This window comes from Notolepis coatsorum (genome assembly GCF_963971535.1).
Source record: "Notolepis coatsorum genome assembly, chromosome: 1".
Classification (NCBI taxonomy): Eukaryota; Metazoa; Chordata; class Actinopteri; order Aulopiformes; family Paralepididae; genus Notolepis; species Notolepis coatsorum.
This window is the reverse complement of record NC_140165.1, coordinates 168483834-168499947: the sequence shown is the minus strand read 5'-3', so window position 1 is coordinate 168499947 and position 16114 is coordinate 168483834. Positions and strand designations below refer to the sequence as shown.

Here is a 16114-nt window from a genome sequence, read left to right as displayed (position 1 = left end):
CTACATCTACAGGGTGACAGTGGAGGCAGAGCAGACATCTACATCTACAGGGTGACAGTGGCTCAGGAGGCAGAGCAGACATCTACATCTACAGGGTGACAGTGGCTCAGGAGGCAGAGCAGACATCTACATCTACAGGGTGACAGTGGAGGAGGCAGAGCAGACATCTACATCTACAGGGTGACAGTGGAGGAGGCAGAGCAGACATCTACATCTACAGGGTGACAGTCAGGAGGCAGAGCAGACATCTACATCTACAGGGTGACAGTGGAGGAGGCAGAGCAGACATCTACATCTACAGGGTGACAGTGGAGGAGGCAGAGCAGACATCTACATCTACAGGGTGACAGTGGAGGAGGCAGAGCAGACATCTACATCTACAGGGTGACAGTGGAGGAGGCAGAGCAGACATCTACATCTACAGGGTGACAGTGGAGGCAGAGCAGACATCTACATCTACAGGGTGACAGTGGAGGAGGCAGAGCAGACATCTACATCTACAGGGTGACAGTGGCCCAGGAGGCAGAGCAGACATCTACATCTACAGGGTGACAGTGGCTCAGGAGGCAGAGCAGCTGGAAGGGTTCCGGTTCGATGCCAGCTCCTCCCGGCAGCATGTCAAAATGCAAGACACTTAACCCCTAACTGCTTCCGATGAGCAGGTTGGCACCTCGCATGTCAGTGTGTGAGTGAATGAGTGAATGTGAGGGATAAGTTATAAAGTGCTTAGGATAAAAGTCCTATATACTAAATGCAGTCCATTTACCATTTACACAAGATTTACCATTTACACAAGCTACATGTGTTGACTTATTATCTATATCTAAAACTAAGCATCAGCTAGTTTTTATCCTACTGTAGTTGGATGCTTGCACAAATAATTTAGTTATAATTATAAATAGTACTGACAATATATTTATCTACAACTGTATTATCTACATACATCCCTGTTCACATACCTGTAAATATTATATCTATATCTGTACCTACTCGTACTAGTTATACCACTGATCAATATGGCTTACCTTACTACACCTGTATCACTGTGCATGATCATACACAGTGTATATAATCTTCACCTTAGCCTTTTACTACACTGCCACAGACTGATTACATCCACACTAAGATTATTGTACTGTAAAAGATAGCTACTTTATTGCACTGCACTATTTTATTCTACTGCACTATTTTATTCTATCTAATTCTATGTCTATTTATATGATTAATGTACTGTCTGTAAATGGGAGCTATTTTACTGCTGTGAAGCACTTTTGCTGCAATTCTTGTATGAAAGGTGCTATACAATTAATTATTATTATCATTATTATTATTAGTAGTAGTAGTAGTAGCAGTAGTAGTAGTAGTAGTAGTAGTAGTAGTAGTAGTAGTAGTAGTAGTAGCAATAGTAGTAGTAGTAATAGTAGTAGTAGTAATAGTAGTAGTGGCAATAGTAGCAGCAGTAGTAGTAGTAGTAGTAGTAGTAGTAGTAGTAGTAGTAGTAGTAGTAGTAGTAGTAGTAGTAGTAGTAGTAGTAGTAGTAGTAGTAGTAGTAGTAGTAGTAGTAGTAGTAGTAGTAGTAGTAGTAGTAGTAGTAGTAGTAGTAGTAGTAGTAGTAGTAGTAGTAGTAGTAGTAGTAGTAGTAGTAGTAGTAGTAGTAGTAGTATTGTACATACATACACCAGTTTAGCATATATTACTTGTTATATCACATTTAATCACTTGTAACAATTGTATATATTGTTAATGCACTTTACTGTTATATTTTCACTCTGGTTAGATGCCAACTTCTATTCATTGTACTGTACTTGTTGTTGTATGATGACAATACATTTGATTCTAATCTAATCTAGTTGATTCATGTCCCACATGAGGCCTCTGTGGTGTCCTAGCTGTGCCGTAGTCTTATACCTGCTCAGGTGACTCACTGCCAGCTGGCTTTCCTCTCTGGATCAGCCCGTTCTTCTTCTTCCACTCCCCATTGGCAACCATCTCCTTCTCCTCCTGTAGTGGACAACAACAAAAAATTTAACTGCCAGAATGACTGCGTTCTCGATTTTCTTTACAATTAATATTATATAAATAATTGATACCATTAGTATAACAATAAGTAATTTTATTTTCCGGCCGACGTTTTGTGCTAGAAGCTGTCAATATATATATCAAAAATGAAATACTGAATATTAGGTCGACACATTCTTAGGAGTTCCTTTTTGTCTCATTCCAGGTCTGACGGCTGCGACTGCAAAAGAACAAAGACTTTACAAGACACAGTCTCTGTAATCTGTTTGTTCAAAGTCCTGCAATACCGTAACCTGATTATTAGCTCAGTTTATGTAAAAACTGTTTACACTGGCCTTTCTTACACTTTCGTCAACAGTAACAATACGCCTAAATGATTATCACCTGACCTATCAGCAAAAATATAGTATTATTATTTCAATCACAAATGCTATTTGTGTTGTGTCATGTGTAGTGATGCTACTATTTAGATTTATATATATATATATATAATTTCTTATGGGTTTCATGCAAAACTGTTTTGTTCCTAATAACAATAAGGAGTTTGAGACACACAAACTGAAGAAAGAAATCTTTATATTAGTAAAACAACATACAAAACATTGACGAACATAAAGTTCAAATCCTTTTGAACTTCAAATTCATTAAAAATCAATAGTGTGTGATAGAGGTCTGTAATCCTCTGAGGTTGTCCACCAGAATGAGATTAAAGTGCATGCTGGTACCTGTGGTCAATTATGAAGTTCATTACTTCAAATGTTTGGGTGGCATTCTCCTTTAGGAACCACTACACCTGTAGTCATTCTCCTTTAAGAACCACTACACCTGTAGTCATTCTCCTTTAAGAACCACTACACCTGTAGTCATTCTCCTTTAAGAACCACTACACCTGTAGTCATTCTCCTTTAAGAACCACTACACCTGTAGTCATTCTCCTTTAAGAACCACTACACCTGTAGTCATTCTCCTTTAAGAACCACTACACCTGTAGTCATTCTCCTTTAATAACCACTACACCTGTAGTCATTCTCCTTTAGGAACCACTACACCTGTAGTCATTCTCCTTTAAGAACCACTACACCTGTAGTCATTCTCCTTTAGGAACCACTACACCTGTAGTCATTCTCCTTTAAGAACCACTACACCTGTAGTCATTCTCCTTTAAGAACCACTACACCTGTAGTCATTCTCCTTTAGGAACCACTACACCTGTAGTCATTCTCCTTTAAGAACCACTACACCTGTAGTCATTCTCCTTTAGGAACCACTACACCTGTAGTCATTCTCCTTTAAGAACCACTACACCTGTAGTCATTCTCCTTTAGGAACCACTACACCTGTAGTCATTCTCCTTTAAGAACCACTACACATGTAGTCATTCTCCTTTAAGAACCACTACACCTGTAGTCATTCTCCTTTAAGAACCACTACACATGTAGTCATTATCCTTTAAGAACCACTACACCTGTAGTCATTCTCCTTTAATAACCACTACACCTGTAGTCATTCTCCTTTAAGAACCACTACACCTGTAGTCATTCTCCTTTAGGAACCACTACACCTGTAGTCATTCTCCTTTAATAACCACTACACCTGTAGTCATTCTCCTTTAAGAACCACTACACCTGTAGTCATTCTCCTTTAAGAACCACTACACCTGTAGTCATTCTCCTTTAGGAACCACTACACCTGTAGTCATTCTCCTTTAAGAACCACTACACCTGTAGTCATTCTCCTTTAATAACCACTACACCTGTAGTCATTCTCCTTTAAGAACCACTACACCTGTAGTCATTCTCCTTTAAGAACCACTACACCTGTAGTCATTCTCCTTTAAGAACCACTACACCTGTAGTCATTCTCCTTTAATAACCACTACACCTGTAGTCATTCTCCTTTAAGAACCACTACACCTGTAGTCATTCTCCTTTAATAACCACTACACCTGTAGTCATTCTCCTTTAAGAACCACTACACCTGTAGTCATTCTCCTTTAGGAACCACTACACCTGTAGTCATTCTCCTTTAATAACCACTACACCTGTAGTCATTCTCCTTTAGGAACCACTACATCATCATTAGGTGGCTTCTTCGTTCCGAAGGTTGCCTATCACTCTCCAACCCATTCTGTCCCCACTTCTTCTCTCCAACTCCGTGACTCCGCCTCTCACTCCACTCCAATCACAGACGTCGTCTACCCAGCCTCTTCTTGGACTTCCACTTCCTCTCTTTCCATCCCCCTTCCCCATCACCACCTTCTTGAACATCTCCCCGCTGGATCCTCTCAGAACATGCCCGCAAAACTCCATCTTTCTCTTTTTCAACCTCTCCAGCAGCTGTCCTCCTTGCATATCCGCTCTTCTCAGTACCTCCTCATTCTTGATCTTATCCTTCCATGTTATCTTCAGCATCTTCCTCAGTGTCCACATTTCAAAAGAGTCTATCATCCTCTTTGCCTCTTCATTCAGCGTCCATGCTTCTGCTCCGTATGAAAAGACTGACATAACATATGTTTCCAAAATCCTGGTCTTCGTTTTCCAACTTATGTTTCTTCTCAATAATTCTTTATGGTTCCAGAATGCGCCCTTTGCAATTCCGGTTCTTCTCTTAATGTCCATGTTAGCTCTTCCACCTTCACTGATCCAGCTTCCAAGGTACATGTACTCCTTCACTTGTTCAAGTTTTTCTCCATCCACCTGTATTTTACAAACAGTTCCTGGTGTTTTTTCAATGATCATTACTTTAGTTTTCTTTGTGTTTAGTGACATTCCATAGTTTTTGCATTCGACATTCAGCTTATTCATCATGTCCTGTAGATCTTCTTGACAGTTACAGACTATAGCAGTGTCATCCGCGTATCTTATATTGGTGATGTTCTCTTCGCCAAGTTTTACTCCTTTCCCTCCTCTCAGACCTTTTTTCATCAGTGATTCACTGTACATATTAAAGAGTACAGGGGACAAGATGCATCCTTGTCTTACACCCTTCTCCACCGGGAAGTCTCTTGATTTCTCCTTTCCTATTCTAACATTAGCCTTCTGCCTCCAGTATAAGTTGGCAATTATTCTTCGGTCAGAAACTGGTATTTTGAATTCTTCCATTGTTCTCATCAATGTTGTATGTTCAACTCTGTCGAAGGCCTTCGTGAAATCGATGAAGCAAATATACAGCTTCTTCTGTTGGTCTATCGATTTTTCACCAATGATTCTGAGTTGGCAGATTGCATCTCTTGTTCCTTTTCCTTTGCGAAAACCCATTTGGCTATCCGAATAGTCATTCTACTTTAAGAACCACTACACCTGTAGTCATTCTCATTTAATAACCACTACACCTGTAGTCATTCTCCTTTAAGAACCACTACACCTGTAGTCATTCTCCTTTAATAACCACTACACATGTAGTCATTCTCCTTTAAGAACCACTACACCTGTAGTCATTCTCCTTTAATAACCACTACACCTGTAGTCATTCTCCTTTAATAACCACTACACCTGTAGTCATTCTCCTTTAATAACCACTACACCTGTAGTCATTCTCCTTTAATAACCACTACACCTGTAGTCATTCTCCTTTAATAACCACTACACCTGTAGTCATTCTCCTTTAATAACCACTACACCTGTAGTCATTCTCCTTTAATAACCACTACACCTGTAGTCATTCTCCTTTAATAACCACTACACCTGTAGTCATTCTCCTTTAAGAACCACTACACCTGTAGTCATTCTCCTTTAAGAACCACTACACCTGTAGTCATTCTCCTTTAAGAACCACTACACCTGTAGTCATTCTCCTTTAAGAACCACTACACCTGTAGTCATTCTCCTTTAATAACCACTACACCTGTAGTCATTCTCCTTTAAGAACCACTACACCTGTAGTCATTCTCCTTTAAGAACCACTACACCTGTAGTCATTCTCCTTTAGGAACCACTACACCTGTAGTCATTCTCCTTTAATAACCACTACACCTCTAGTCATTCTCCTTTAGGAACCACTACACCTGTAGTCATTCTCCTTTAAGAACCACTACACCTGTAGTCATTCTCCTTTAGGAACCACTACACCTGTAGTCATTCTCCTTTAGGAACCACTACACCTGTAGTCAGGTCTATAGGCCCATTTTTGAGAGGCTCACGTTTCTATTATGGACACCAGACCTGTTCAGATTATTATTTTAGCATCACAGCACTCTTAATGCATATTATCTACTCATCACAACACTCTTAATGCATATTATCTACTCATCACAACACTCTTAATGCATATTATCTACTCATCACAACACTCTTAATGCATATTATCTACTCATCACAGCACTCTTAATGCATATTATCTACTCATCACAGCACTCTTAATGCATATTATCTGATTGATTGATTGATTGATTGATTGAAAGGTTTATTAACAGATTGCAGAATGGGTACAGTACAGTACAGCTCAATACATACAATTGTTAAGGGGATGCAGACCAGAGAAAGACTTTCGTTTTGTTTACATCAGGGTCCCCCATTTTCAATTCATCATAACATATATGACATACAGATAGACAGTACTGCTACATCTATACATTTATGACATACCAGATTTGCAAATACAGTACTGTTTGTGATACAAAAAGTGTCCAGAAAAAAGAGTGTATATACATTTGACGTAGAAACTGTACATTGGGGGAGGTTGGGTGGGTGGGGTGGGGTTGGGTGGGTGGGTGGGGGCTGTACATTGGAGGTGGGGGGGGGGGGTGGGTAGGGGGGGGGACACTGTACACTGTACATTGGAATACTGACAAAGCCATACTTGGTCATTTACTGTACAACTAGGTTAGGACATTTGTAGGGGCCAGTTTCGAATTGCAGTCTCCCGTAGGTGTTCTTTGAGAGTGTTTTTGAAAGTGGGTAGTGATTCACATTCCTTTACAGCTTTGGGTAGGGCGTTCCACATTGATGTGGCATAATTGCGAAACGTGTTTAGTCCCTTGTTTGAGCCGAATCTGGGTTTAACATGATTTGTGGAGCTCCCTCTGGTGTTGTGATCGTGGTATTCACTGACCATTGGGAAGTATTTTGACATGTACATGCTACATGGGTGATCTACTCATCACAACACTCTTAATGCATATTATCTACTCATCACAGCACTCTTAATGCATATTATCTACTCATCACAGCACTCTTAATGCATATTATCTACTCATCACAACACTCTTAATGCTTTTATGCTACAAATTTGTAGTTGTCTGTTTTGCACAGTGGTGGATTAGTCTCTGGTTTTGAGTAATGCCACTATGCCAGAGTCGTTGCTCATCTTATGTCTGTAGAGTGCCACCTGCTATAGTGTTTTCACAGTGTACTGTATGTCCCTGGTGCAAAGCCATGCCTAAAGAATGCTTGGTGGTCACTCAGTTATATTTTCCACAGAAGGCTGTAGTAGCCTGTCGTCTTTTGGATACTTTTTGGCTTGTCATTAGGGGTCCAAGCACCAGCCATTTTGATGAAAGCAGGGCAAAAACAGGTGCAACTAATAACATTAATTATGGGTCCGTTTGATTTAGGTGTGCCAGTGAGCCAGCATTGCTATACTACTGACCATTGTCAATACCGACTACTACACACCTGTATCAAGCAGACCCATAATTAATGTTATCTACACCTGTTTGCCCTGCTTGACATGTGAAAAGGGTCAGTATTCCAGATTTGGAGATGGGCCACAGCTGACAGTTTTGAGAAGTGTTATGCCCTCAAGACAGCCCAGCCCACATGGTCTTACAATACATACAATTGCATTGGTTTACAACATAAAAATGAATACTCTTAATGTTACAAAGGGTCAGATTGAACCGAATATATATATTTATTACTTGAGATCCCTTGTATAATATTTGTATATCGTTTGATATCCCTTGTATATTCTTTGTATATATACACGGAATATCCCTTTACCTAGGTACAAGCCAGACCATAATATTCGTTTTCCTATTGGACAGTGACCCCTAGGTGCCAACGACCATACCCCCAAGTTCGAGTTCAAAGACACCGCCAAGGCATGTCTCAACATGTCCAGGTTTGCGCAGTAATACGAGACAGAACTGAGGTTGGCACTAGATTATTCACCTTACGTATAAATACGGCACAGGTGGAAACAGCAGCAGTTCAGTTCATTCGTTCAAAGTATAGTTGAGTACCAAAACGTTAAAGCCTTCACCACGAGTCAACGACCAAGTGAAGTGAGCAACTTTGCGTCTAAATAGAGCACTTATAACATGTGCGAATAGGATAGTAAAAGTGTCAGAGCTTAGTGAAATAACGTCAAGTTCGACCTAGTTAATGTGAAGTATAGTGCACAGGAGAATCTACACCGGCGAATGCAGAGCCTTTTCCGGCTGGATTATATTGCTTTGGTACCGTGGCTGCTGGAGCAGAGAACCGTCTACCCACTGTCGTGTGGGATCTACCCCTGTGAGGAGCACCCTCGAGCCCGCCTCTAGGACCCGAGGCTGGCTGGCTTTCATCCATGCTGTCGCGCATACTGGATTATAGCTGCTGCTTTTGTCTGCCGATCAAGGGAGTAATGTACCGCCTCCCGTAGCTGGAGCTTATTTATTCCTCGTTGACCCAGACTTTGCTCCCGAACATTCCTCTGCCCTGCCGGCTTACAACCGGAGGGAACCCCCCTAGTGTCTCCAGCTGACTACGAGTGTGCCTTATGTAATTCTTATGCTACAGGTGGCGTCAGTTATACCCATCTTATTATGCTCATGGACTTACGCTCTTGACCTACTTAAGTGTTCTTCGCCTTATAAGCGCAATTCATAATTCTCATTCTGTAACCTACCGTTGCTATAATAATAAATCCCTCCAAATAGAACTTTAGGTGTCATTGTTGTATTCTTGTGTGGGTGTTCACCAGATATACCGTGTACTGTATGGCCAGTAATTAAAGTACATAACTAAGTAGTGGTTTAATAATACCATACTCTCAATACAGTCAGGGAATTGTACCCCTCAGTTACACTTAACTTGTACAATGTCTTGTCTTTTTCTCCCATGTTTAGAAAACAAAGTTCCCTGCTATAGAGAAGTTCCCTTTCTAAAACACAGTTCAAGTCACGATTAATGCAAGTCACGACTGAAAACCATACAAATACAATATCTCACATAGGACATTCCACACTGGCAAGTTAACTAGCGCCAGCATCAGGTCAAACTGAGAACTAGATATCTCAAAGGAATCGCCAGATTGTCATACAATTTGCTGTGCACATTCGTGATATCAAGTTTATGGTGAATCCACAACCTTTCCTCTAGTCTAGTGCAACCATCAGGCCAAACTTTCAGTTTTCAAATGAGTGTATCTCCTGACCTGTTAGTCATAGTTAATCTGCTGTGAATATTCATGATCCCTCGAGAAACAACCCAATTGATTCTGGTCATTCCATTGCCTTTCCTCTAGTGGCAGCATAATGCCATAATGCCCAATGACATAATGCTTAATCTCATAATGCCATATTTCTTTCTTATGCTTCGACGCCCCATATGCTCAATGCTTGGATCCCTGCAATGGCCGTGTGTTGTTATAAAAAAAATTTTTTTTTATTATTTATCTTTTTTACAACTTTTAAAGGTGTTTTTCTTTTTTCTAGAGAAGAGCTTCCACTCCAAATAAACACTGGCCTGTTGAACCTGACCACTTGCCTAGAAAGAGACACGTCAGTCAGTCCTCCCATCCAGCAGAGATAAGAGTAAAGAGGAACCAGAACAATGATGTGCTCTGTTGATTCATGGTCTCCTGTGCTGGTCAGTCCAGGGCTTTGCATGTCTCTGCCTCCCAGCCCCACAGAGAGCAGGCTGTGCTGGTCAGTCCAGGGCTTTGCATGTCTCTGCCTCCCAGCCCCACAGAGAGCAGGCTGTGCTGGTCAGTCCAGGGCTTTGCATGTCTCTGTCTCCCAGCCCCACAGAGAGCAGGCTGTGCTGGTCAGTCCAGGGCTTTGCATGTCTCTGCCTCCTCCCAGCCCCACAGAGAGCAGGCTGTGCTGGTCAGTCCAGGGCTTTGCATGTCTCTGCCTCCCAGCCCCACAGAGAGCAGGCTGTGCTGGTCAGTCCAGGGCTTTGCATGTCTCTGCCTCCTCCCAGCCCCACAGAGAGCAGGCTGTGCTGGTCAGTCCAGGGCTTTGCATGTCTCTGCCTCCCAGCCCCACAGAGAGCAGGCTGTGCTGGTCAGTCCAGGGCTTTGCATGTCTCTGCCTCCCAGCCCCACAGAGAGCCGGCTGTTAAGAAACATTGAGAGGTTCCTCAAACAGGCGGGGGTGAATTCCAGCAGGTGGGATGAAAGAAGGCCATACTTCTGTTTTAACAACACAGCAGCGTGCAGAGTCTACACTGTAGACACACAAGGTGACTTTGCTTTCGCTGTCTTTGCCCCTAGACTCTGGAACCGCTTCTACAATAGTATCGGATCAGCTTAATCTGCTAAAAAACAACCTTTACTCTGGACTTTTCGTAATCTGTTATAGACTGTTGTGTTTTGTGTTTTTGTATCGTGTGTATTTGTTATGATGTATTTTTATGTTTACATTTTGATCTTCGTTTGTGAGGCACTTGTATTGAAAGGTACTCCATGAGTAAATGTTGTCTTACTTACTAACGCAGTACGTTTCAGAGCTTAGTATAACAGCAGTACTCCATGTACTATCTTAATAATGTAGTACTTTATAGAGAGCTTAGTATAACAGCAGTACTCCATGTACTGTCTTAATAATGTAGTACTTTATAGAGAGCTTAGTATAACAGCAGTACTCCATGTACTGTCTTAATAATGTAGTACTTTATAGAGAGCTTAGTATAACAGCAGTACTCCATGTACTGTCTTAATAATGTAGTACTTTATAGAGAGCTTAGTATAACAGCAGTACTCCATGTACTGTCTTAATAATGTAGTACTTTATAGAGAGCTTAGTATAACAGCAGTACTCCATGTACTGTCTTAATAATGTAGTACTTTATAGAGAGCTTAGTATAACAGTAGTACTCCATGTACTGTCTCACAAATGTAGTACTTTTCATAGACCGTAGTATAACAGCAGTACTCCATGTACTGTCTTACTAACGTGGTACTTTTCATAGAGCTTAGTATAACAGCAGTACTCCATTCAAGAGTTTTATTCATCACATACATACCAGGGCATACAGTGAAATGCGGTTGGCCATGCCCGCTTCGATTGTGCAATAAAAACAATAGAATAGTAATAATAATAAAAAGATACTGTACAACAATCACAACAAGTTATTTTCTTAGTGTCTTTTTCCTTCCTTTAAAGTGACCTTTTCTTGTGTGTTTAAAGTGACCTGTGGTGCGTTTGTGTGTGTGCGAGTGCAGAATGTTGTATTGTGTGTGTGTGTGTGTGTGTGTGTGTGTGTGTGTGTGTGTGTGTGTGTGTGTGTGTGTTCATGTATGGAGAGATCAGTGTTCATTGTTCTGATGGCCTGAGGGAAGAAGCTGAGCCTTAGCCTCTCTGTTCTTGCTGCGTGTATACGGAGGCGCTTGCCTGACTGCAGCAACTTGAACAGGCTGTTATTGGGGTGGTGAGGGTCCTTCATTATTCTACAGGCTCTGGATTTGCACCTCCTATTGTATAAGTCCTGCAGGGGTGGTAGTGCAATACCCGTAGTCCATTCTGCTGAGCGCACCACTCTCTGTAGGGCCTTCCTGTCCTGGGCCGTGCTGTTTCCAAACCAGGCAGTGATGTTCCCAGTCAGAGTGCTCTCTACAGCCCCGGAATAGAAGGAGTGGACTGTCTCACGAACGTAGTAATTTTCATAGAGCTTAGTATAACAGCAGTACTCCATGTACTGTCTTACTAACATAGTACTTTTCATAGAGCTTAGTATAACAGCGATACTCCATGTACTGTCTTACTAATGTAGTACTTTTCATAGAGCTTAGTATAATAGCAGTACTCTCAAATAAGGGACTAAACACGTTTCGCAATTATGCCACATCAATGTGGAACGCCCTACCCAAAGCTGTAAAGGAATGTGGATCACTACCCACTTTCAAAACCTCTCTCAAGGAACACCTACGGGAGACTGCAATTCAAAACTGGCCCCTGTAAATATCCTAACCCAACCCCCTCCAATGTACAGTCATTTACCTAGTATGGTTTTGTCAATAGTCCAATGTACAATTTTGTTTGTTTGTACAGTGACTCCTCCCCCCCCCCCTCAATGTACAGTTTTGCTTGTTTATACAGTGTGCCCCCCCCCCCCCCCCCAACCACCTCCAATGTAAATTACCCAGTATGGTTGTCAATATCCCAATGTACCCAACCCCCCCCCCCCCACCCAACCTCCTCCAATGTACAGTTTCTACGTCAAATGTATATACTCCCTTTTCTTGACTCCTTCTGTATCACAAACAGTACTGTATTTGCAAATCTGGTATGTCATAAATGTATAGATGTAGCAGTACTGACTATCTGTATGTCATGTATGTCATATATGTTATGATGAATTGAAAATGGGGGACCCTGATGTAAACAAGACAAAAGTCTTTCTCTGGTCTGCATCCCCTTAACAATTGTGTGTATTGAGCTGTACTGTATTGTACCCATTCTGCAATCTGTTAATAAAGTTTTCAATCAATCAATCAAAACTCCATGTACTGTCTTACTAATGTAGTACTTTTCATAGAGCTTAGTATAACAGCAGTACTCCATGTACTGTCTTACTAACGTAGTACTTTTCATAGAGCTTAGTATAACAGCAGTACTCCATGTACTGTCTTACTAACGTAGTACTTTTCATAGAGCTTAGTATAACAGCAGTACTCCAGGTATTGTCTTCTATCCAGTGTTGGATTATACATTTCCAATAATTGCACGAGTCACGACCTGTGACTGAAACTACAGCTGTGTTGTTTGTCTTGAGGTGTTGTGTATAGTGCACACAGTTTTTATCTTGTGCACAAGGAACACACCGTTTCTTTATATCTGCCGCGTAAGTAACCAGGCCCTGCTCACAGGCCGCTGGCCACTTCACTTATGTAATCATGGAGAAGCAGAAGAAAGAGTGTTTGACGCCGTATTTCTGAGATTTAACACTGTTACAGTGTCTTTATCACAGGATTGTGACGTGAAGGACTCCATCGCTGTGCTTTGGGACTAGACTTCCTTTCCTTAACACAGTGGATTTCCGTAAAGCACTAGCTGAACTGAGGAAAATCTGTTAATGTTTTTCAAACCGTTCAACATATGAGGCTACAGCGTTAACATCCTTTTTGTGTTTTCTATGGTTTTAACACATTAATGACTAACTACTACTAATATTTAGTATTGTAACGACTAGTGCTGTCAGGCAATTAGAAAATTCATCTAATTAATTACAGGATTTGTAATTAATTAATCGAATTAATTGCATTTTAATCGCATAACCATTTTAGGCCTGATATTTTATATTCTATAATCATATTTCAAATTGCATGTGTCTGGATGGCAGAATTCAGTACTGTATCTACAAAACCTTCTGTTTAATCATCTTCCCTTTATTCATTTGCTTAGATTTTTCAGGTCTGGTCAATTTTAGCATGGTGTTATTCACAGTCAAAAAAATATATATAATTGATATTCCCATTTGGTTCATTACAATTTACTCAAGCCTAGTAACAGACACAGTATTTCTGACACTGGGAATACATTCCCTGAGATCCATAGATGTCCCTAGAATCAGATACCAAGAACATGCAAATGGACCATTTAAAAAAAGAATTGTAAATGTTTATTCTACGTTCGTATGGAATGAATACGATTAAAAAAATATATATATAAAAATTATTAATTCTTTTTTATTTGTATTTTTTTAATACATTTTGAGTTAATTTTCATAACGCGATAATTTGCTGTGTAATTAATTAATCTAATTAACGCGATAAACTGACAACCCTAGTAACGACCCAATAACGGAAATGCTACAGTATGTTAAGGAAAAGCCCCACAGAGTTTCTTCTGTTAGGGGTATAGGAACACAACACGTGTGGTTACAGAAGACAAAGAAATGTGATTTTACATATTTATCATACCTTAATTGGTAGGCAAAACGTTTTAATATAGTGTTGTCAGTTCTCACGGCAAATGTAGTGTTTCTACCTCTAACAGAAAATATTATGTGGGGCTTTTCCTTAAAATAATAAATATAGTCATCAGTCATTAATGGGTTAAGACACACAGAAGTTAGACTATGTATCTCTGTCTCTATGTGATTCTCTGAATCAACTTAACCCACTGTGGTAATGAAAGCCAACACTGTGCACGCTCATCTCTCATGCTCATCATAGTTTCTCATGTCATCTGAATTACACCTTATCCAGGCCATAGACACTGACGCGCTTTTCTCCTGACAACGTGTCAGGTTGCAGGACACGCCCTTTTCTCTTGACAACGTGTCAGGTTGCAGGACACGCCCTTTTCTCCTGACAACGTGTCAGGTTGCAGGACACGCCCTTTTTAATTTCACAGTGGATCGCCACTTTGGCCACAGTTCCTAATGAAACACACAACGCTGCATATCTCTGTCTCAGACGTGCAGGAAGATGAGATAATTTCCTCCCTGCTATAATTTAACCACCTAGTCTCGTCTTTGTTTTTCTTTCTCCACATCTCTCATCACAGGGTGCGCTTGTCTCACTGCACCCTGACGCCAGATTACAGGGGAACTAAAGGATGTGTGTATTAGTACAGAAGAGATGTATGGTGCATTCCTCGAAGGATTACAACCGATACCAGTTGAACCACATTTAAGCAGAAATATGTGCTACTAGTCACACCACATTTATGGATATCAGGCGTTTGTGATAGACAGCAGAAGAGTTATATGAATTAACACTCATTGCACACAATATCCACAAGCACACACTCACTTTAAACATTCACCTTTAACATTCACTTTAGACACTATAAGCACTTTTGACCACTATAGGTCACTATAAGCCCCTTCCGGGAAGTGCATAGTAAGTGCATAGTAAGTGCATAGTAAGTGCATAGTAAGTAAGTAAGTAAGTAAGTAAGTAAGTAAGTAAGTAAGTAAGTAAGTAAGTAAGTAAGTAAGTAAGTAAGTAAGTAAGTAAGTAAGTAAGTAAGTAAGTAAGTAAGTAAGTAAGTAAGTAAGTAAGTAAGTAAGTAAGTAAGTAAGTAAGTAAGTAAGTAAGTAAGTAAAGTTTATTTATATAGCACTTTTCACAGAGAGAACTCACAAAGTGCTTTACATACAGCAGAAATAAAATATAAAAATAAAAAGCAAGAACCATTCAAGTGATAAGAGACAGAACAAAAACACAATGCATAAAAAAAAAGAAGAAAAAAAATACATAATTTATACCTGGAGGAGAAGCTCAAACATTACCCAAAGGCCTTGCCACCCATTAACCCCATGTAAACGCTCACCTTGTTTGTAGAGCTAAACCTATATTTTATATTATAGCTATGGATCTAATAACGCCGTCGATTGTCAGTGGGTTTCTTCCGGTCAACATGCAAAAAACTGTTTATTTTTTCATCAATACATTTCCGTTTTATACCGTGGTGAATATGAGTATAGTTGTAGAGTGATTAAGCATTACATCACGCGCAGGAGTGTGTTATACTCATTAGATCACGCCTAGGGGTGGTTGTTAGGCCCGACGCGCAGCGGAGGGTCATTAGACCCCCCTAGGCATGATCTAATGAGTATAACACACAACTTCAAGTGATGTAATGCTTTTATACAATTCACCCAACCTTATTGCTATACAATAAACACACAGTAATTGAAGCATAATGGAGATTTATTCACAAAACCATCCACAGAAAAAGTTGGGCAAAAAGAAAATTGCCTCTGTGTCTAGAAGCAGAGGGAGGTGCTATACAAAGCATGCCATCTAACAACAAACTTCATATAAATCCTGCAATTTATTATTGTTTTGACAATGGGTCATGACAAACCAATTACATAATACAACATATGTGTAAACAACTAAATATTCCAGTTGACTGTATATTTTTTTAATTATTCATTACGAATATATCCATACTTCCATTGTGTCCGGGACATCCAGTGAAATCGCTTCGTGT

At 40.3% G+C, this 16114-nt stretch overlaps 1 protein-coding gene across 3 annotated transcripts in view; it reads right to left on the bottom strand.

Annotated features, from left to right (window-relative positions):
• Positions 1 to 16114, bottom strand: part of myzap (myocardial zonula adherens protein) — a 49588-nt gene that overhangs the window by 21415 nt on the left and 12059 nt on the right. For all 3 annotated transcript variants that reach the window (XM_084317726.1, XM_084317727.1, XM_084317728.1), the window contains one exon: positions 1909 to 2001. In XM_084317726.1, the coding sequence (XP_084173852.1) occupies positions 1909 to 2001 (93 nt within the window). The remainder of the gene's footprint in view (positions 1 to 1908; positions 2002 to 16114) is intronic.